The sequence below is a fragment of the Ziziphus jujuba genome, chromosome 3 (assembly GCF_031755915.1).
Source record: "Ziziphus jujuba cultivar Dongzao chromosome 3, ASM3175591v1".
NCBI lineage: Eukaryota > Viridiplantae > Streptophyta > Magnoliopsida > Rosales > Rhamnaceae > Ziziphus > Ziziphus jujuba.
This window is the reverse complement of record NC_083381.1, coordinates 22194344-22216162: the sequence shown is the minus strand read 5'-3', so window position 1 is coordinate 22216162 and position 21819 is coordinate 22194344. Positions and strand designations below refer to the sequence as shown.

Genomic DNA, 21819 nt, shown 5'->3' with positions numbered 1-21819 from the left:
AAAATAAGAGCATTTTACAGAAAAGGAATCATTACCAACCATCTATTATCACCAAACTAAATACCTCCTCTCTACCAGCACCAGCATATTGACATAAACTGTTGTAGGTGGGCAATTATATGATTTATTTCATAAATCAAATTGGACCCCCCCTCTCTACCAACTTAATCAATGTGGGAATGTGGGAAATGGCACTTTTTCCCCATTTCTTAGCTCCTTCTAACCTTAGGATTCTCTTTGGATAGTTCCACAAGGCAAAAGGGGACTTTTTCATTCTTCATATAGCTTTATTTTCCTTTTTCATTTTTTAAATATATTTGTTTTCTTTTAGTTGGTCTGTCTCTTCTAATAGGCAACACTACAACATTCAAATATTCAAATAAAAAAAATAAAAAAAGTCGTGATTTCAGCAATGATGCTCATAATAATAGCTGCTAGTCATTTGGAACACACTGGTCCATCCACCGTTTAAAAGCTGAGAAGAAATAATGCTATGGATTCAAATTTTAATTGAATATCTTTATGTCACAAATTCTATAATCTCCTATCTTACCGAAGAAAAAAAAAAAATAGAAAACCACTAAGTAAACTTCAAAAAATAAAAAATGCTTTTCAAGGCTCCAAATAAACAGGTAGTACAGCATTCCTGGATCCCCTACCTTGCCCAAAAGAAAAGAAAGACCTTCTAATTCTGCTACTGCAACCTTCAATGGGACTAATGACCTCATTATTGTTCGCTTGCCTTTGCTGCTGCTGATGATGAAGAGCTTCTTGGATTGCCAAAAATAGCTGTCGATCATTTGAAGAATCCATTGAAAATGACCTCCTAATGGGTTGGATCGAAAATTGTTCATCTTCTACTCTAATATCAATACACTCATCTCCCATACTTGTAACTTTCCGATATTTTCTACCTCCTTTCTTAGACGCATTTTCTACTCTCTGGTCCAATTTTCTTGGTGAACAATTTATTGGACCAATTGACATTTCCCCTGAATTCACCAGCCTTTCTTGTCTGCCACCAAGCAGAGTTTGGTGATGATCCACTTGATGATGATTTTGATTATGATCATTTTCATTATTACCCAATTCAATTACCACATAATCTTCATCACCACCAATGAGACTCCCTGTATATGGGCTCGGATCTTGAGGTGAAGAGCTTGGAGCAACAATTTGATCCATTTGATGAAACCTCGGAATGGTCGAAATACTTGTCCTGCAAAGTGGGCAATTTGCATTGTTTTGCAGCCAGACATCAATGCAATCAACATGGAAAACATGGCAACAATTTGGTATGATTCTCAGCTTCTCTTCGTCTTGGAATTCATTCAAACACACAGCACATTCGCAGAAGCTGATTTTGTTGTTGCCAAATCTTACTTTGTTTCCCCCTTCTTTCTTGAACTGGAAAACCGGGATTGATCTGATTACCGATTCTTCGAGACCTCTAGTCTCTGTCTCCGGCGAGTAGACCATCAAAAGCTCATCTCGCTGTCGATTCCTCGATAGCGAAAACCGCCGCAGAAGATCTATTCTGTGCCAGGTTAGACAGCATTTGATGACGAATATGTAATAACTGACTAGCAAGAAAGCCGTGGCTAAAATTCCAATCACAGCGATGGCTATAATGGGGAAACTGTTATCTGAAGAATGCAACGAATTGCGAAACAGTGAGTTTCCTGGACCCGTAATTGGTGAACTAGCTTTCGAACCGCCATGGATCGTGTAGCTTTTGCTTACAAGATCCATGGAAAACAAATGGGTTTTTCCCCTTTTTTTTTTTTTCTCTCCTAGATCTTGAAAGTTATGGAGAAGAACATGCAGAACAAAAACAGAGGAGTATCATACAGAGACAGAAAAACCAAAAAAAAGAAAAAAAAAAAAAAAAAAAAAAAAGATGGTTTTTTGGGTGAAATTTTATAAGAGTCTGAACTGAAAAGAAAAACCCAGATTGGAAAATGAGAAAATGAAGGGAGATTTGAGAAGGGTTAATGAAATCGAATCGAAAATGGAGGTGGAAAAGAGAAAGAGAAAGGAAGAGGGAAAACCCAGGTGGGATTTAATGGATGGGGGACATGAAAAGAGCTTGAAAACTCAATGAAAATGTGAGCGACTTTTTCATTTTAAAAGGGGAAGTGGCAGAGTGGTGGAGTCTGAGCTGAGAGTACGTAGTTGGTGAAAATTTTCTTGGCTTTGCCTACTGGACGAGACGTTTTGGCTGGCTAGAAAATATTGTTCAAATGTCTTTGATAACTGAATTTTTTTTTTAATTTTTTTTTTTATATAAAAACAAAAAATAAAAAAAGGGTATGAAAATTTAAAGAAAACGTATGGGCTACTATAAAAGGAAGCTGCGATTGTATGGACAGCTCTATACCATAACATCATGGGACAGCTTTTCAAGTTTTCGTGGATTTCATTGGTGGGACCATGGAACCAATTATCCTTCATAACACAGCAAAATAGTGTATGCTCAGTTTAACATGTGGCTGGCCTCTTCCGTCTTTTTTTTTTTTTTATATTTTTTTTCTTCCTTCTTTTCTTTTTTTTTTTTTTTTTTTTTTTTGGGAATTTGGATGTCATTATAATCTTTCATTTTCATTTTATTTATTTTCTGAAACATTCTCTCCTTTTTTTTATATTAAAATAATAGACAGATTCCAACTTTTATTATTGTTAGAAGAAATAATGATTTTTATCATTGGTTGTCTTCATAAAGATTCTTTTTTTTCTTTTTCTTTTTTGTATTTTTTAGAAAATAAGATTTTAATCTAAATCTAAAACTTACATTATTGTCTTTCCACACGTAAAGGGGTGGATTCAAATTTCTCCATTCCAAAATTTAACAATAATAATAATAATAATCTAAAACCTGCTATGTTTGCATATTGTTTCCATAACAAAAGGGCTAAGAATTATATTGTGCAAACTTATGGTTTTTGGTGAACTATGATACACTATTCATTAAAAAAAAAAAAACATTATAAGTGATTGTGCTACGAGTTCTTTTCATATAATTTTTTTATTTTATTATTATTATTTTGGTTTTTGAGTTCTTTTAGTGAATGAGATTTGAGTAAATGAAAGAAAGATGAGTTGAGTAAGTTATTTGGTACATTTTGACAAAAACTTATTTGGGACAAAATTTTGAATTATTTGAGCATATGTCTATTATCGATGACAAAAAAATAATAATAATACTTGGAATGATGGCAAACATAATGTAGATAAAAAAAAATAAAAAAATAAAAAATCACTATCAACCTTTAGCTAACTCAAGATTTTCTTTTCGTCTAAATGTCCTTTTCTATATACCATTCGTTCAAAATTATAAACTACTAGATATGCAAATTGGTGTCCGAAAAAAGAAAACACAGAATTGCAAATTATCATTTTACACTAGGATGAAAGATTGTGGATTTAATAACTTAATGTGGTCAATTATAAAAAACATATAAGTAGTAAGTGTTTTTTTTTTTTTTTTTAAGATCAGACATGAAAAAACTAGTTAGAATGAGGTAATTAAATGACTAACAAATTATTTAAAAATTTTGAAACGAACTCAAATAATTAACTTTATTTTTTTGAGAACCAATAAAAACGTTATGAATGCCTATCCTCACAGTGTGCCAATTTTGGAGGCCAATCAGTGACTACATTGAATACCTTAGTTCCATAATTCTAAATCAAATACAAATCTAAAGAGATTCAAGATTAAAATAGGATAACCAATCATTTAAAAAAAAAAAAAAAAACCGAAAGAAAGAAAAACGAAAAATTAGACTTTTGATACACTCATCTATTATCAATCATAATCAATCATAAAGCAAAAAGTCCCATACGCACATGCAACCCACCATTGATTCTCTCTCTCTCTCTCTCTCTCTCTCTCTCTCTTTTCTTAACTACACATTGATGAAAGCAAATATTACATGCAAATATCTGAGCACTTGTGCATCCACACTTTCTAATTCCATGTCTCCCCTGGAGTCCCGCTGAACCATTTTGAAAATTCTTAAACCCTAAAAAGCACCCCCCAAAAAAAAAAAAAAATCATATACATATTATAGAAAAAAGTTATTTGTTATTTATTATAAAAGATATTATTTGTCACATTAATCTTCACAAATAAAATTGATTTGATAATTTAAATTAGCTTGTCCAAAAATATTTACTTATAAATTTCTGAAATAAAAAATTTATTATCATTGTTAGCAAATTGTCCCAGTACCAATGATAGTCGTGACTATGTGTACACGTTTTCTTGGGTTTGCAATAGATTCAAGTGGGACCCAATTTCAATCTTTTCATGATCAACGGCCGAAATCTCTTCATCATTGGGTAAGAAGTCAAAACTGATCAAATCCAAATCCTATAAAGAAAAACAAATAAAAGCCAGAACCGACAGACTTCCATACTTGCGTGTTGACAAGAGGTAAACAAAAACAAAAGTTGCCTAAACGTACAGAGAGACAGTATATTTAGGTGAGAAAAACGGCAATAATATTACATTACTCACCGCTACTTCCTTTTTCAAAAAGTGCTTCCTTTTTTACTAGTCAAAGGTTGTGGCCTCTGCCAGAGAAACTTCCCCAACTTTCACTCTAAACTTTTCTAAGCCACGATTGACTTTTTGTTCACATCACAGTCACCAATCACCATGGTTTGTTTATTTTATTTTTTTCTCTTTAGTAATCAAAAGCCACCCGAAAGCCCCCCAACCCTTCTCTCTCTCTCTCTCTCTCTCTCTCTCTCTCTCTCATTGTTTAATTGGGGAATGTTTGCCTCATTAAGGAAACACACAAACGTATATGTAGTTTGAGTTTTCTTGTGGGAGTGGTTGCTATAAATTGTTTCCATATACAATTTGACTATGATTTGTGGATAATGAGATAACTATGTGATGAAGATAACGTTTTTTTTTTTTTTTTTTTGTGCTGAATGTGATGGAGACAACATTTGATAAATTAATGTGTAAAAAAATTATCGAACAAAGTAGTTAGATAAAAATGTGTGGCAGTGCGGGTAGTACCTTTGTATGTTACTATAAAATGATCAGTAATTTTATGATAATTTGGTTTCTATTAGGGACATTGATTCATATATAGTGAAGCTAGTTTATTTCCCAAAAAAATAAAAAAATAAAAAAATTATACGTATAATGAAGCTACTTTGGTCACTTCAAATGATTTGAGTGAAAAAGGAAAAATTAACATGCTATTTTTTTAAAAAAAATTTTTGAATACACCATTTTAAAAGTGTGGATATAAGAGATTTACCATTAAATTAAATTTATTTGTCTAAACATGCTAATTTGATAGTATAATCCCACCCTACCCCAAAAAAAAAAAAAAAAAAAAAAAAAGATTATCGCAATTCTAAACCGAATTCAACCTAACATGGTGGCTGGATTGGATTTACATACTCACTTTCGCTGTATCCACTTACCTGTGGATTTGATCAATTTCTTGAATTCTATTCCAAAACATCTTTGTCTTGCTTCCAAAGCTAATCACTTTGCAAAATATACTTTACAGTTTTTAAAAAATGCTCACCACCATATGTATAACAAATAAATAAAATATGCACAAACCTAATATAGAGCTAATTATGGTCTTATTATTCCATAGTTTGTTGGACACTACATATTTTAATAATTAATAATTAAGCGAAGCATTAATAAGATGAAGATTATCATTTGGTAGCTGTGTAATATGGTTGGCAGGGACACATCGTGGCTGGCATTTTCGGACCACGAAGCTGTGTCATACCAAAAATGCCGAATTAAATAAAAATATTATGTCAATAAATAAAACAATATAAATAATTTTCACAGGAAAAAATATTTTTCTCTTTTTTTTTTTTTAAAAAAAAAGACAGTAAATAATAAAGTGAGGCACATGGGTTTATGGGAACACCTAGGTGTCAATATGCAGTTTTCTTGGGGATTGGATTTAGAGAGACGTCAGAAAAAAATAGGTGGGAAAAATCCTCAATGTTTTTATCAATTTCGATTTCTAACAGTTTGTCAGTTGACTCAGTTTGATCCACGTATATTTTTCAAATTATTTTATTTATTTTTAGGCAAATTTAATTAAGTTTATTATTTATTTATTTGTTTTTTTTCCTACTTTGAATGTTGACCTGCAGGAGGAAGAATGAGACTACTGAGAGCAAAAATGGCACACTTTTTATTGCAATTTTGTGTATATTTAGATGACCAATAATTGACTGCCACGATGAAATTAACTTGGATTGTATTAAGTGGATTTTTCATATTTATTACGTGGGTGTATTTATTACTTACGTTTCTGGGGGTGTGGAATCACGTGACTGCACGTGGCACTGTACTGTCTGTTTTGCCTTAGTTAAATTATTATTATTAACTTACAGTTTTTTTTTTTTACACGTGTACAAACATCACTGAAAACTTTAACATGGGGATGGGTTAGTGCACGTGTCGTCACGTGATTTCGAAACCATCCATGCAAGTTACTCACTTTCAAACTCTTTTTTAGTAAATTTTCTACTTTCGATAATAAAAATAATAATGAAAGATAATCAAAAAATAATAATAACAAATAATTAAAGTCAACTCGGTCAAATGTTGACAAACAAAACTTTAGCATCTTTGTTATTTATCTGAAATTTTAATTAATTAATTTTTTTATTTTTCTATATTTTATCATGACTGATTCGCACTTGGGAGCATTAAAAATAGCATGTTGTTTTTGGGTCCAATTGTTTGTTTTGACTGCAAATTAGTACTAATTTATTACCAACAAGTACGACTATAACTGAGCCTTTTGACTTGTCAAGATGTACAAATTCACTCAAAATTTGGTTAATTAAGAAAGTGTTACCTAGCAACAGTCATTGTCTATGGGCTCTAGCTAGGTACTAGGTATACGACTTGTAAATAGTTTAGCAAAAATTTTAAATTGTGCTGCTAGCCTTCTTGTTCCCTAACTTTGGAGGTATAAAAGTTATGCAAAATCTTCATCCTATATGTTCAACACCTGTGCATTGTTTGGTTTGGTGTATATATATGTATATATAAATATAAATAAGAGGTTTTTACGACAGCAGGTTTAAAATGCAATTCAAGAATGATTTGTTAAAAAAAAAAAAACAAAACAAAATCCAAAACTGTAAGCCATTAAACCTTATGGAGCAAAGCAACGAAGATCGTCACAAATTTATTTACAAAATAATTAATGTGGTAGTTGATCATCGGTTTATTTTGTTATTTCCTTCTTCATTTTAAAGTTATTTATTCGTATGAAAGCTTTTTTTTTTTTGCTAATATAAAAATAACTTTATACAGTTTTATGAATATTTCAATTACCAATATTTATAAAACAACAAATTTATCTAAAAACCCTCTACCTTCATCATCTTGTTCTTTCTTTTCTTTTTTGAATTAGGCTTAGGATTTTACATATAAAGCTCATTCCTTTAATCCCTATACTCTTCCATATAAGCTCACAACAAAACAAAGCATTGTTCCATAACATTCTTTTTTTTTTTTTTTCAAAAAAATATTATAATATTGGCTATCAATGTTCTCTAATATATATATTCAGAATTATTCTATGGTGCGGACGTCGATATTTTTTTATTATGTGCACGTTCCAAAATATAATTTTTTTAAAAAAATCATCATTGATACTATTATATAAAAACGACAGTTTTTTCAAAAATAATCATTCTTTTAGAATGTTTCCACGTTAAAAAAAAAAATATGAACGTCCACACCATAGAATTTTTTTTATATATTTCTTTTAATATATATGTCAGAATGTTGGAGAACAATTCTATGATTTTCTTTTTTGAAGGAAAATAGATAAAAGGAGTTTGAACCACCTATGATCTCCTAGCATGCTATCGTTGGTGGTGACTCTTGATTAGGGAAGAGCTGTTTTTCAGTTTTTTTTAATTCAATCTTTTTTTTTTTTCCAAAAAAACAAACTATAAAAGGGTAGTTTTGAAAATCTAGAATGGGGTAACTCTAATAGAGTTTTTTTTTTCAGTATTGCAAATAGAAATTATCTGTTCATAGCTATGTTATACAAATATATAAACCAATAATAAATTTGGTAATATTTTTGTTGTAAACTTTTTGATGCGTATAGTATCACTTAGATACGTATATATAAATACATTACATGAGGTGATGAATTTTTTTTTCTTTATTATTAGTTACTATTTTTTTAACATTTTTTTCTGCTTATTATGTCTAAGGCAAATAACCAAAAAAAAAAAAAATGAAGTCATCAAATATTTTCTATAAAAATTAAAAAGAACATCTATTTTTTTATTATTTCTTTTTCGAAAAAATTGTACTTTAGTACCTTGATGTTTAGGGCTGAAGTGATGTTGGCACTCAAGTTTTGATTTCAACAATTGTGGTCTTAAGTTTCAAAATTGATACAAATTAGTTCAATTCCTTATAGTAACTATTAAATTAATAGCTAATATCAACATAACATCATGTTGGCATCATAATTCAATTTCCAAAAACAAAAAATATGTTTGTTTAATTTTTCATTTTGCTTAAAAATTTGAAAAAATACATTTTGTTATTTTTTCATTTTATATTTATGATTTTTTATTCCAAAATTTTATCCATTCTTTTTTTATTAAATTAAAATACTTACAATCATAATTTAATATTTTTGAACTTAAATTTAGACAAAAAATTAAAATTAAAATTAGAGTTTTTACCAAAAATTAAAAATAATTTTTATGCCCAAACCAAGAAAAATAAATTTGACCAAAATACCAAAATAACAATTAGACTAGAAATTTAAAAATAAAAATATTCGTTTAAAAAAATTACTTTTAGAAAATTTAAATAAAATACAATTCTTATTATTCCATTTTATATTTATGATTTTTTATTTGGAAAATTGTGTGCATTCATTTGTTATTTAAATTATAATTTCTACAACCATAATTAAATATTCTGGACCTAAAATTAGACCCAAAAAATGGAGGCCATTTTCCCATTTTTGAAATTTTTTTCCATTTTTCCATTTTTGGCCTACATTTTGGTTTATAAAATGGTCTAATTTTTTTTTCCAGTTTTTTTATTTGTTAAAAAATATATATATTTGTAAATTTTTGGCTTAATTTTTTATTTTGACATTTTGGTCTAATTAGTTTTATTTTTTTGTCTTATTAAATTATTCTTATTAGACCAAAAAAAATTTATTTTTATTTTTATTTTTATTTTTGATCTAGTTTTAGCTCCAAAAATATTTACTTATGATTGTGATAATTATAATTTACATAAAAAACAAATGCATACAATTATCCAAATAAAAAAAACCATAAATATAAAATAGAAAGACAAAAACAATTATATTTTTTCAAAATCAAATTTATTTTTTTAAAAATTATTTTTATTTTTGAATTTTTGTCTAATTTTTATTTTGGTATTTTGGTCTAATTTTTTGTTTTGGTTTGGGCATAAAAAATATTTTTAATTTTTGGTAAAAACTTCAAATTTATTTTAAGTTTTATTTTTGATCTAATTTAAGATTCAAAAATATTTAATTATGATTGTAGGTATTTTAATTTAAATTAAAAAGGAATAGATACAATTTTTTAAATAAAAAATCATAAATATAAAATGGAAAACTATAAATATTTTTTCAAAAACTTTTCAAAAAATAACATTTAATTTTGAGTAGCGGTCTAATTTTTATTTTCGTATTTTGTTCTATTTTTTTTAGGTTTGTGCATAAAAAGATATTTTTTTATTCTTAGTCTAATAATATATTTTTTATTTGACCAAAAATTTAAAATTTTTATTTTTATTTTTTGGTCTAGTTTCAAGTAAAAAATATTTAATTATAATTATGAGTATTTTTGTTTAAATAAAAAAAAGATACAATTTTTAAAATAAAAAATCATAAATATTAATGGAAAAATAAAAAATGTACTTTTTCAAATTTTTTTATTTTAAAATATTTTTTATTTTTTTAAATTAAATTATGATGTAAGCATATATTATGCTGATATTAGCAGTTAGATTTAATGGTTATGGCTAAAAATTGGACCAATTTGCATCAATTTTGAAACTTTAGGACCAAAATCATTAAAATCAAAACTTCACTGCAAAATTTTCCCTTTTTTTTTTAAATAACAAAATTAATATTTTTCTTTTCCAGTTTTTCCTCACAGATTCGAACTCTAAAAATAACCTGAAACTTCATCTGAAATTACATCGTGAATCTATGCTTCTCTCCACTCAAATTAGACCTTAGGGTAATTTTAATAATATTTTATATAGAATAAATAAAAAAAATTCTTTGTCCCCCACAATCCTTAAAAACCCATTAACATTACACTTTGTTAATATTCTAATCCCTCTTGTTTAATTGTCTATTGGCAGGCTTGTAAAACAAGATTAAGCCCAACAAGGGAAAACTCCAATCAAAGCCCAAAATCAACACCAGTTAATATGCCTTATCACGTGGGCTCCATGTACAAAACCTAGAGCCTTTTTCACACTCAGCCGTTCCTGCTTTTACTTTAATCCAAAAAAAAAAAAGCATTAAAAAAACTTTTTATGCTTTTTTACAAGGTCAAATGTTTTTTTTTTTTTTTTGGGGTAAATACAAGGTCAAATATTTGGTTTTGCAAAAGGTAAATGAATATATGTTTATTTGACCAAGGAAAAGCGTAGATCTTTTTACCACAAGATAAATGAACATATAGATTCCCAAGATAACACTATGGGCCTATTTGACAAAGAAAAATTTACCTCTGGGAATTACCCAAAAATATAAAAGTGTATGTGAATGAACATTTAGATTCCCAACTGAGATAATGGGTCTTGTTAAAAAAATATATTTATTATGGCATGATTAGATAAATGTAAAGTTAGTAGAAATCTAATTTTTTTATAAAAGTAATAATTTTTTTTATTTGGATATTTATTGTAAGATGGAAAAGTGTGGATCCAGAAAATTAAATTCCTACCGATGTAGTAAAATATGTGAGAAAGTTGTTCTCATATATATAAGTATCATTTTGAGAATTCTAAAAAAAATAATTTTAAAATTTTCTTAAAATAGATATTGACCATTAATTTATTATACAATATTAAATTTAATTATTTATAAATCTCAATTTTTTTATTATTTATCAAACAAACCAAAAAAAAAATCAATTCTCAATAAATTAAATTTTAAAAATTATTTTTCTTTTTAATTTTGACACTTTACAAAAAAAACATTAGGAAAATTTACCCAAAAATTTAGACAAGTAGATTGGATTTGAAACTATGGGACCTAGCTCGCACCCACATATATAAATATATAATAAAACTATACGAAGATCCTCAAGTTGTCAAAAAGCAAATGCACTAACAATAAAAAGGAATATTGACCACCCAGATCTAACAAATCTTTTATCCTTATACTTCCTATGGTATTTGCCAATCAAAGTCTCTTTGTTTTTTTTTTTTTTTCCCCAAAGGAAAAAAAAAAAAAAAAGGAACTAAATTGTAGCGCCAAACACTTTTATATGCAATACATACCAGTTGGAAAAAGAAGAAAAAAGAAAAATAAACTTTTGCTTTATTTTTATTGAATTCAAAAAGGAACGAAAGAAAATAATCACGTGCTTAATTCTTTTGTGCATGTGTCTTTCTTTCCATATGGTGTTATAATACTGTTTTTCCTTTTCTTCTTTTTTTTTTTGGATGAAAAGTACGAATTCATTAAGGAGATACTTTCTTTTAATCAATTTGTATTTCTTTCTTTCTTTACACGCATTTAATTATGTTAGAATATAGTATGTTATACAAAGGCTGCCTTTCTTCCCCTCGACTACACCCTAATTTTGAATAGAGACCAAGTCCTTAATTAACGGATTAACTCATCAATTAATTCTGTGAGCAAGACGATCTACAGTATTTCATTAATTAACCGATTAATAAACCTTGCAAGAAGAAAAAGAAAAAGAAAAATTGATTAATTAAGAAAGCTATCATTCTTTGAACAAATAAAATAAATATGGAGTGGTGCAATCATACACAAACATACTTTTTTTTTTTTCTTGGATAATAATATACAAACATACGTTGTATTGTACTTCGAGAAACAAAAATCATTTGTTGAATGATGTTACCTAGTTTATATTAGACGTCTAATATCCTATTATATATATTTTTATATATTATGTTTTTAGAATTATATGTAAATATCATGCTAATGATGACTTTGTAGAGAGAATAACAAAAAATAAAATAAATAGAAAATTTAATTAAGCAAATCCATAAATGTTATGTTACTCTATAATTTTCTTTCTACATAATATATTTACAACTTTATATATATATATATATATATAGTATATCTTAAATAATATTTATTTTATTTTATTAAATTCAGATCTACTTTTAATGAGTATTGAGTTATATCAAAAATTAAAATTTAAAATTCAAAAAATGATTAAATATAGATTTAATGATATATTTAAATTCTATTTACGAAAAATAAATCTTACCATAATCTAATAATTAATAAATATAATTTTAAATTTTAATTATTAATAAAGAAATACTTCATCTTAAATTTTACATTAAAAATATCCACATAGGCAGCATTAAATTTGTCAAAATAGACAATCAATAATTTTGTCTTGCCATAGCCCATTTTTTATTTCTACTTTTTGTGAATATTGTCATATCTAAATTATATACATCTTTTTAAGTCATTTCCATTTTGTTTTCTCGTCTCTGATGATTTCTAATAGTTTGTTGTCTTCTTATATATGTTATACAAAATGCATATTTAAAATTAGAGTAAACAAAATACTTTCAGATTTCAATCATTAGTACGTAATTATAATAATTCTGTATATATAAATCGGACCAAAAAATAAAAAGAGAGTCAAAAACATCTTAATGAATCTAGGATTTAGAGTTTGCGGAAAACAAAAATGTTACCATTTAGAAATCATAATTCTGTCGGAAACAAATTAAAAAAATTCTTAATTTAGAAATCATTCTCATATTCTTTTTTTCCTTGTTTGTTGAACAATTTGAATAGCCAAGCATTCGCCCAAAAAGAAAAGAAAAAACCAAATTGAATAGCCAAGCCGCTTTATTGTACATTCATAAGCATGTTCAACAATCAACACACCTTTGAATCAGAAAGTTCTGTTCCTTTTCTTTTGAAATTCTTTGATACAATGGTTGCAAACACCCCAAAGCCCACAAGCATTGTATCCGGTGGTACCTCAAAAATAAAAAATATTTGGACACCGAGTCCGTAATGAGATGCTACATTTTTATACTTTAAATATAATTATAGGGCACGAGGTGCAAGGCATTGGTCCCAAGTCACGTAGAGTGTTCTGAGTGGTCCTTGCATTTAGCAGAAATTCTGATTCTTACATGGAAAAGAACCAAATCCCAACCAAAAATAAATATATGGAATCCATACAAATGCACTGCTCAATTCAATGCTTTAAAAGCTCTTCAATGATGCCAATTGGCTAAACTTCAAGGACCACCTAATTCATAAATTGCCTAAAAGCTGTGCCTCTGGTTCCGCACAAAATGGATACATCTTACTTGCAAACAAATCCCAACCCAAATGAGCATAAGATTCTTAATACCCACAAAACAATAATGTAAAATACATGTAACATAAAACAATTCCCACAAGATTATAAAAAATAAAAAATAAAAAATAAAAAACAATACCCACAAGAAACAAAACAAGATGAGATAAGCAACTTGACCTCATCAATCACACTGACGTGTGCTATTCACCATATATTTTTGTTTTTCCTAGTAAGGCTATGGATATCAAATTTTATTGTTCAAATAATATGGGAAAATATTATTTGATTCATTTTCCATAAATTTAAAATGTAGTAGTGTTTTGATCCGCCACCGATACAATGTCATATCACCTAGCAAACAAAAAATTCGATATCAAAATTAAGTGGCCCTAGTGGTAGCAATTCATTATAAGTACATGACCGAGTCAAATAATAATGATCTGACAAATAAAGAATTTTCCTAGATATTTATGTTCTTAAAAATAATAACATGTCTAATCAATTTCTGCAGTTAGCATTCATCTAAAATTGTTTTTATCATTGTCATGCTGCTGCTTATTTATCATCATAATTGATAATATAATTTAAGTTCCCATGAAAAAGTTTGGAATTATATGAAGTTAATCGACAAAAAGACAATATTTCACAAGAAAATCGAATAACATGAGAGAGTGGTAGATATATGTAGAAATATAACACAAACAAAGGTTCTTCAAAGAACTCCATAGCCATCGGCTTGACCAATGACCATCCAGGTACAATGGACTCAAAAGCCTGTGGTAGTTCTAGAAACCAAGATTCACATCAACACGTGTGAAACAGACACTCCGCACCTCAAATTCTGCCACGCAAGCAAAATGTGGACCCCATCACTTTCCATAATCAAAGCCCCACGAACTGACTATTTTCTCTTATTTTGTCTTTTTCTCCCATATAAAAACCATCTTGCACCTGCTAATCTTGCTCAAAGCCATGCAAAAGCACCATGGAGGAGGACCCAAGAGGGAAAACCATGGATGAGAAAGAAACTGGTGGCGAGGTTCGATACCGTGGTGTAAGGCGTCGGCCTTGGGGGAAGTACGCGGCGGAGATTCGGGATTCGACCAGGCACGGTGCCAGGGTGTGGCTCGGGACTTTCAACACTGCTGAGGAAGCTGCTCGAGCTTATGACCGAGCAGCTTATACCATGAGAGGTCATTTGGCAGTTCTCAATTTTCCTGAAGAGTACCCTTCAGCACCTGGTACTACCTCTGCTTCTTCTTCTTCCTCTTCTTCATCAATGCCTTCCGGGAGGACCAATACTTCTGCTAGTGAACATGGAAGACAACAAGTTTTCGAATTCGAGTGTTTGGATGATAAGCTTCTAGAGGAGCTTCTTGATTATAGTGAGAAGAAGAACAAGAAATAAAAAAAAGGTAGAAGATTTTAAATTAAGCTCGCTAATTCCCCCATTTTGCAATCCGGGATATGTTTGAATAATTTTCCCCAATTTCCCAAACTCTTTTTTTTTGTTTTCCTTGTTTTTGTTTCCTTGAAAAAAAAGTTTAATATGCTAAGATCAATGATTTCCTTTCTGTGTATGTACATTTTTTGTCAAATGAAAATTCTCCAAAAAATGGAAGCAATTTTCTTTTCAAGATTACTAGCTATGATATGCAAAAATGCAAATTAAAACACATTGCGATCATAATTAATATGTATCCTGGACTTGTCCAAATTAGTCCATATTACACTTCCAGAAGTAACTCTCTGTTACTCTGTTATATATATATATATATATATATGTTATATGTATGTATGTATGTGTGTATATATATATACACACACACACACACACACACAAAATATTGGAAACCTAATAAAAATATACATGATCAATATTAATAAAGAACTTTGAGGGACTTTTGTACTAAAAGGCTTTCTGGGTTTTAAACGTTTCATTTGAGTCTATCGCTTTCAAGAGTGAAGACTTTTTTGTCACTTTTAATGTTATCCAGGCCTAGTTATAGGCATGTGACTTTCAGAGCATGTATAGACATCATTAATTTCTTTCAAACATTTGGGCCATATCTTCAGAAATACAGTTTTGACTATTCCAATCAAATATGGTTTAAGTATATATCAATATGGCTAAATTGGGCGGTTACCTGTTAACCTCAGAGCCAATCTTTTTCCCTATAGAACGTTTTTTGAAATGGGAAATGAACTTAATTGATTCAAAAAAAAAAATAAAAAAAAATTGGATAATGAACTAACATTCAGTGCCCAAGTTGGTCAAAATATTGAGCAACTCTTTTTTTTTTTTTTTTTTTTTTGGTCCTATTATATATATTGATTAAGTTTGGCCAACTTTTTAAATGACATTGAAGAACTCTAGCTGGATTTCAATATCTGACAGAAACTTCAACCAAACAACATTAAAGAATAAACATATTTAAATTTTTATTTTAAAGAAAAAGCTAGATGTTATATAAAAAGCCAGAATTCTTGTCCTAATTAATGACCTATGAAAGCCAGATGTTTGCCTGTTCAGGTAAAATTAATTATTATTATAAATAATATTTTAAACTGAATCAATCTTAAGCAACCATGGAATGTGCTAAAACCTTTTAATGAAAATAAAGATTTTGCTGTACGATTTGAATGCTGCGCCGCGAAAATGTTGGTGAGACACAGTATTAAAAAGTGTTTGGTAATAACAATTATTTTTAAATAGCCGCAATAGTTAACAAAGACATATGCGCCTTTTTTATTAAATAAAAGTGATAAAAGAAAAGTTTTGAGATGAATACAATTACACGGAGAAATTATTCAACAAGTCCTAGATAGTTTGAAACATAACAAGTATATATCAAAATATTACGAAAAGAGTTTTAGATATTTGCATTTAATTACAAGAAACTTTTGGTTGAGGATATATATATGTATATATATTTCTAAGCTAAATTTTAACCTAATATATAGGTTTCATTTCTAATTAAATTGTTATTACTAAATATTTTACAAAGTAAAGAATTTATATATATATATATATATAGGGATAATTATATATTTACAGGTTTAGTCATCTGGACCATTTTTTTGAGAGGATAGTCATCTGGACCTTGGTCGTGAATTGTGTGAGAAGGGATTGAACAAATAAAGATTCTTTCAAAGTAAAATTGAAAAATAATTATTGAATTAAGTCATATGCAACGTTTATCACATAGAAAAGATAGCGTTTATCACAAGGACCAGCGAAAAATCTAACACATTTTCTGCACTTTTTTCACAATTTAATTTGGTTTCACTTAGTTTCCGTATTACATATATGATTTTTCTGCCATATACATCTTTCTCATAACGTGATTGATAGCATAACTTTTGGTTGGCTAGCGTAATTATAGTAGTCAATTTGACCTTTTTTCCCATTTTGTACGGTTTTTCCCTAGCCTCTTGAAAAATTGAATTCTATAAAAATTTTCCACAAAGAATCATACGTGGATTATGAATGTTCATTGGGTTAATCATGTTTCCTGGTTTTTAATTTGAAATTTTATTGAGGAACAATCACTTTCCTAAATGAGAATAAAATTAAAAGTGTATGTTCGAAATTTGACTAACTAATATGCTCGATATCCTTCCTTACTTTACTAAACATGATTATATATCATTCATTACGAAAAGTGAATTAATTGCAGTTTCTTTTTTTTATTGTTTTTTTTCCTATATACATAAGGAGACTGCTCCAAGCCTGCTTAGTTTGGTCCAAAATCATCTTAGGCTGTGTGCCGAAGAAAAAATCAACTGTAGAAAGAATCAAGGGTTTGGTAAACAAGTTCCACAAAATTGGTGTAGGATTTAAAATTAATGTTTAAGCATTTGGTAAATAATACTATTTAGTTGTTATAGCTATGTATAATGGCTAAAAACATCTCTAATGTTTTTGTTTATTACTAAATCATTTTTGCCATATTAGAAAAATAGAAAGTCATTAAAAAATCTTCTTTAATGGTTCATTAAAAAAAAAAAAAATTTAAGATGACCCTCTATTTCTAGATAGTTTATCAGAGATTCTGAAAATTCATAAAATGTACAAGTTTTCTTAAAAATCAATTCTTTCACAAAAAAAGTAAAAGAAAATTAAAATAATTAATTAATTAATAGTTATATATAACTTTCATGTACATTATCAATGGAGGATAATTTTAAAATTAACTATACATTTATACTACCTAGATTTAGGTAATATCAATTTTAATGACACATAAGCAACAATTCACCATCCACCATTGAAAATGCTCTAAAAATGACATCAATTATTATTATATCTTCACCAGTATTGTTATAATAATATTGTAAAAAAAATTCTTATTTTTATTACTATGTGTAATATTATGAAACATTATCTTTTTAATGTAGACATTTATTATTTAACATAATAATTTTTTATTCACCACAAATATATAAAAGGGAAAAAGTATTTAATGTATCAAACCTCATTCATTGCAAAACTAGGAATTGAGGGGAAAAAACAAAAACTTTATTAATTAGGGTCTAAATTGGTATTTTAATGATTAATAATACTAGAGTTATCAAAATATTGATCAAATAATGTGATAATATTTAATTAATTTTTTTGTTATTCACTTACTCATTTAAATGTTCACTTATCTATATTTAGGTTATATAAATATGTTAACTAATAAAATCTTAATACGTTTTGTGTAGTAAATAAATTTAGTAAATATTTTGTGCTGTAGCATTCTAAGAAGCTAAAATCAGAATTTGAAAAGCTATCCTCCTACTATTTCAGCTAGAGCTTCTAGATTTTTGGAGAATTAGAATTTTTACTAAACACCTAAATTAGTGTTTAATTTTATTAGAATAGTTTTATCAAAAACTCATTTCATATCCTTCAACCTTCATTCTTGATTTATCTATGAGAGTTTGAATTAGATTTCATTAAAAATGATCTTAATTGTTTTTATAGGGACAGTCTAATATAAAAAAATTTATTATTCTTTTTCTTAAATAATGATATGAAGTTTAAATCCTCTATCCCAGTATCAAAAAATAAAATAAATAATGGTCTTAATTGATCCTTCAAGTTGGAATACAATGAAATTCATTTAACAAGAAGACTCTCACACTATATATTGTCTGATAAGTGATTATGGCCTAATGAAAAAATGTGCTCGTTTGCAGATGTCTTGGTGTCTTGTTTTCTGCATTCTACCACTTTTTTAATAACTTGATTAGTCACCTGATAAAATATTCTTCTACAACCAAGCGCCTTCCAAAAGAAAAATAAAAGAAAAAGAAATATACTGAATTAATAAAACACAGAATAATATATATATATATATATTATGATCATCTGCCTCATTTCTATTGTGGTAATTAAGTGTAAAGATCAATAACTCCAAATACTGCAGAATGATAAATTAATTACTAAAATGCCTTCCATTTCCTCAATTTCCTTCAACTAATTCTTCCTACTCCTTTTGGATCAGCACTTAAAAGTTTTGTCACAATTTTCCTCTCCATGAATTAATTCAACTTTATTAACACTTAAAAAAGAGGATTATCTACCTTTCTAGTTATTGTTACATTTAGCCACTTATATAATCAGAATATAAAAAAAATATCTAAAGAAAAATAAAAAAAGAAGTTTTGATCATAAGCAGAAACAGTCTGATCAGTTTTTCTTTTGCTCTTTGTGAATTAATGAGGTCCTCCAATACTTTGTCATGCAAGTACTCAAACTCAAAAAAACTTGCTTTTCTAGTTCAGCAGACGAATCGTCCCCGTCAAAACTCCAATAGGGAAAACAAAACCATAACAAGAAGTAGAAGAAGAAAATGAATAAGGAGGAAGCACAGGATTGCAAACATGACCACTCAAGTTATCTTCTTCTTCTTCTCCTTCTACTTCTTTTTTCTTTTTTCTTTTTTTTTAAAATGGTGAATTGACCTCTAAAGTTGAACGCAGCCGGAGACGCCCACCTGAAATTTAAAATGGTTTCAAGTTTTTGCTGCACCACCATTTAAGTCAGCCGGAGAGGCCACCACCTGACTTAAAGGGTCTTCGAATACCATATTCACTCTTTGTTCTTCCTCCTGTGAAGGTTGTGTCCAGAATATGTTAGACAAGGTTTATATTATTCTCATAATAGAGTGAATATGTGAATTTCTTTCGTCGTTTTAGCTTTCTTTACTTCTTTGCGTTCCTGTAATTATCCATGAGATTATATTCTTAAACCTTTATTCTCGATTCTATATATAAGCGTTTGAATTAGATTTGATTCATAATGTCCTTAAATTTGATTCTTAAAGTTTCAACGATAATGAAATTGATTTAACAAGAATGTTCAAAATTTAGCCTCAACAATGTTCAAGATTACATAGTGCTAGCTTGTACTAATAACAAGCCAAAGCATTCAACCTTAATTAAATAAATTGCTGATAAAAAAGAAAAGCATAAACTATACCTCACTCACATTATGGAAATCCAAATTCTGCAGAGAATGAATTAATTGAATATATATATATATATATACGGTAATCTCCAATTAAATTAGCAATTGTTCTACTCCTTAATTTGGTGAATCATGTAAATTATATCACATTCTACCCCTTAAATTCAACTTTTTAACGCTTAGAAAAACTGGATATATATAAAAATTTTCAAATAGCTGTTACATTTCAAATTATGTAGCCGGCAATTATATGATGAAAAAAAGAAAAAAAGAACCAAAAAAAAGAAAAAAAGAAAGAAAAAGAAACTGAAAAAGAGGGGAAAAAAAGCAGTACTGAAAAATAAAAGAAATTTGATCACAATCTGAGGCTGCAGCTCATATCTCATCATTTTTTGTTTTTCTCTTCCGAATCAAGAAGGTCCTCCAACACTTTGTCATCCAAACACTCGAATTCGAACACCTGTCTTTCTTGTCCAGCAGACGAACCTCCGCGTTCAAAACTCCTAGAACCAGAACCAGAACCAGAACCGGAACCAGCAGAAAATGATGAGTGAGGAGGAGAAACCCGGAGTTTGGAATAGTACTCATTCGGGAAGTTAAGGATTGCGAGATGACCTCTGAAGTTGAAGGCAGCTCTATCATATGCTCTAGCTGCTTCTTCCGCCGTGTCAAACGTTCCAAGCCAGAGCCGCCCACCTTGCCTCGAAGGGTCTCGAATCTCCGCTGCATATTTCCCCCATGGCCGCCTTCGAACCCCGCGATACCTCACCTGCTCTTCTTTCTCTTCTCTTTTGTCCTTCCTTCTGCTTGGGTCTTCCATTTGTATGTTGTTTCAGGGTTTCTTGTTGATGATGATCTACCCCTTAATTCACGTACGTAACCCCCTTTTTTCTTTTTTTTTTTGGGGCTTCAAAGTGGTGAAATATGACTTTTATGGTGCTTACATACGTATATATATGTGTGTGTATATATATATACACATACACACACACATATAAAAATTTCACATCAGAATATAAAGTCTTTATAAATGCAGTGCAAATAACCCATTTATTTTTTTAAAGAAATTTATTTGTATATGGAACAGATTAATTGGTTTAAAGTTAAAATATTTTGATGCGATCAAATAATTACTTTATATATGGAGAATAATGTTTTGCAATTATCCATACAAATCTAATATAAGAAAATAAATTCTTAAATATTAATCAATTAAATTTCTATGAAAGCATATAAATTTCAGTTTCAGTTTCCAGATCATATTTTCCAATATATAAATTGAAAAATAGTTTGAGATCTATTTGATAATAGACCTTTTAAATTATTAGATTAATTTAATAAATAAGTCTGACAATATATTTAAATAATATATATTTTTTATATTTTAATATTATATTATAATATTTATGTTTGAAGATTTTCAATCTTGAGAAAAAGTGAGTCGTATGCTGAATTGTTTTTCGTTTATTTTTGTCTGTTTGTTTACTTTGTTTTTTTTCGAATTTTTAGGACATCAGGGAGTCGCAATCCGAATTGATTATATGATTTGGAACGTGGATTGACTATATCTTCCCCATCTCCTTTCTGGGAAGGTTCTTCGTGTAGCAAAGCAAAATTCGATACTTCGACTCTTTCTATGAACAAAATTCAAAATATAGTAAATTAGATTGTAAATCTCTTTTTCATCGATTGGCATTTTTTCAAATGTGTGTTTTCGGATCGATTCTAGCTTTTTCTTCTACATCAGATGAGAATAACAGATTTTGCTG

General features: G+C 28.5%; 4 protein-coding genes across 4 annotated transcripts in view; 2 read left to right on the top strand and 2 right to left on the bottom strand.

The window, feature by feature from the left end:
- Positions 1-21819, top strand: part of LOC107407530 (probable inorganic phosphate transporter 1-3) — a 121356-nt gene that overhangs the window by 12961 nt on the left and 86576 nt on the right. The gene's annotated exons all lie outside the window — the stretch shown is intronic.
- Positions 477-2250, bottom strand: LOC107422896 (RING-H2 finger protein ATL16). Its single transcript, XM_016032412.4, has one exon. It carries the CDS (start codon positions 1750-1752, stop codon positions 613-615), a length of 1140 nt encoding a protein of 379 aa, XP_015887898.3. The 5' UTR covers positions 1753-2250; the 3' UTR covers positions 477-612.
- On the top strand, positions 14254-15167 carry LOC125423498 (ethylene-responsive transcription factor ERF096-like). Its single transcript, XM_048477923.2, has one exon. The coding sequence runs from the start codon at positions 14576-14578 to the stop codon at positions 14996-14998; it is 423 nt and encodes a 140-aa protein (XP_048333880.2). The 5' UTR covers positions 14254-14575; the 3' UTR covers positions 14999-15167.
- On the bottom strand, positions 20222-20977 carry LOC107422875 (ethylene-responsive transcription factor ERF098-like). Its single transcript, XM_016032382.4, has one exon. It carries the CDS (start codon positions 20868-20870, stop codon positions 20436-20438), a length of 435 nt encoding a protein of 144 aa, XP_015887868.3. The 5' UTR covers positions 20871-20977; the 3' UTR covers positions 20222-20435.

What these genes read in the sequence shown, in the direction of transcription:
- LOC107422875 (XM_016032382.4), bottom strand. Translation starts at nt 20,870, where the DNA reads ATGGAAGACCCAAGCAGAAGGAAGGACAAAAGAGAAGAGAAAGAAGAG.
- LOC125423498 (XM_048477923.2), top strand. Translation starts at nt 14,576, where the DNA reads ATGGAGGAGGACCCAAGAGGGAAAACCATGGATGAGAAAGAAACTGGT.
- LOC107422896 (XM_016032412.4), bottom strand. Translation starts at nt 1,752, where the DNA reads ATGGATCTTGTAAGCAAAAGCTACACGATCCATGGCGGTTCGAAAGCT.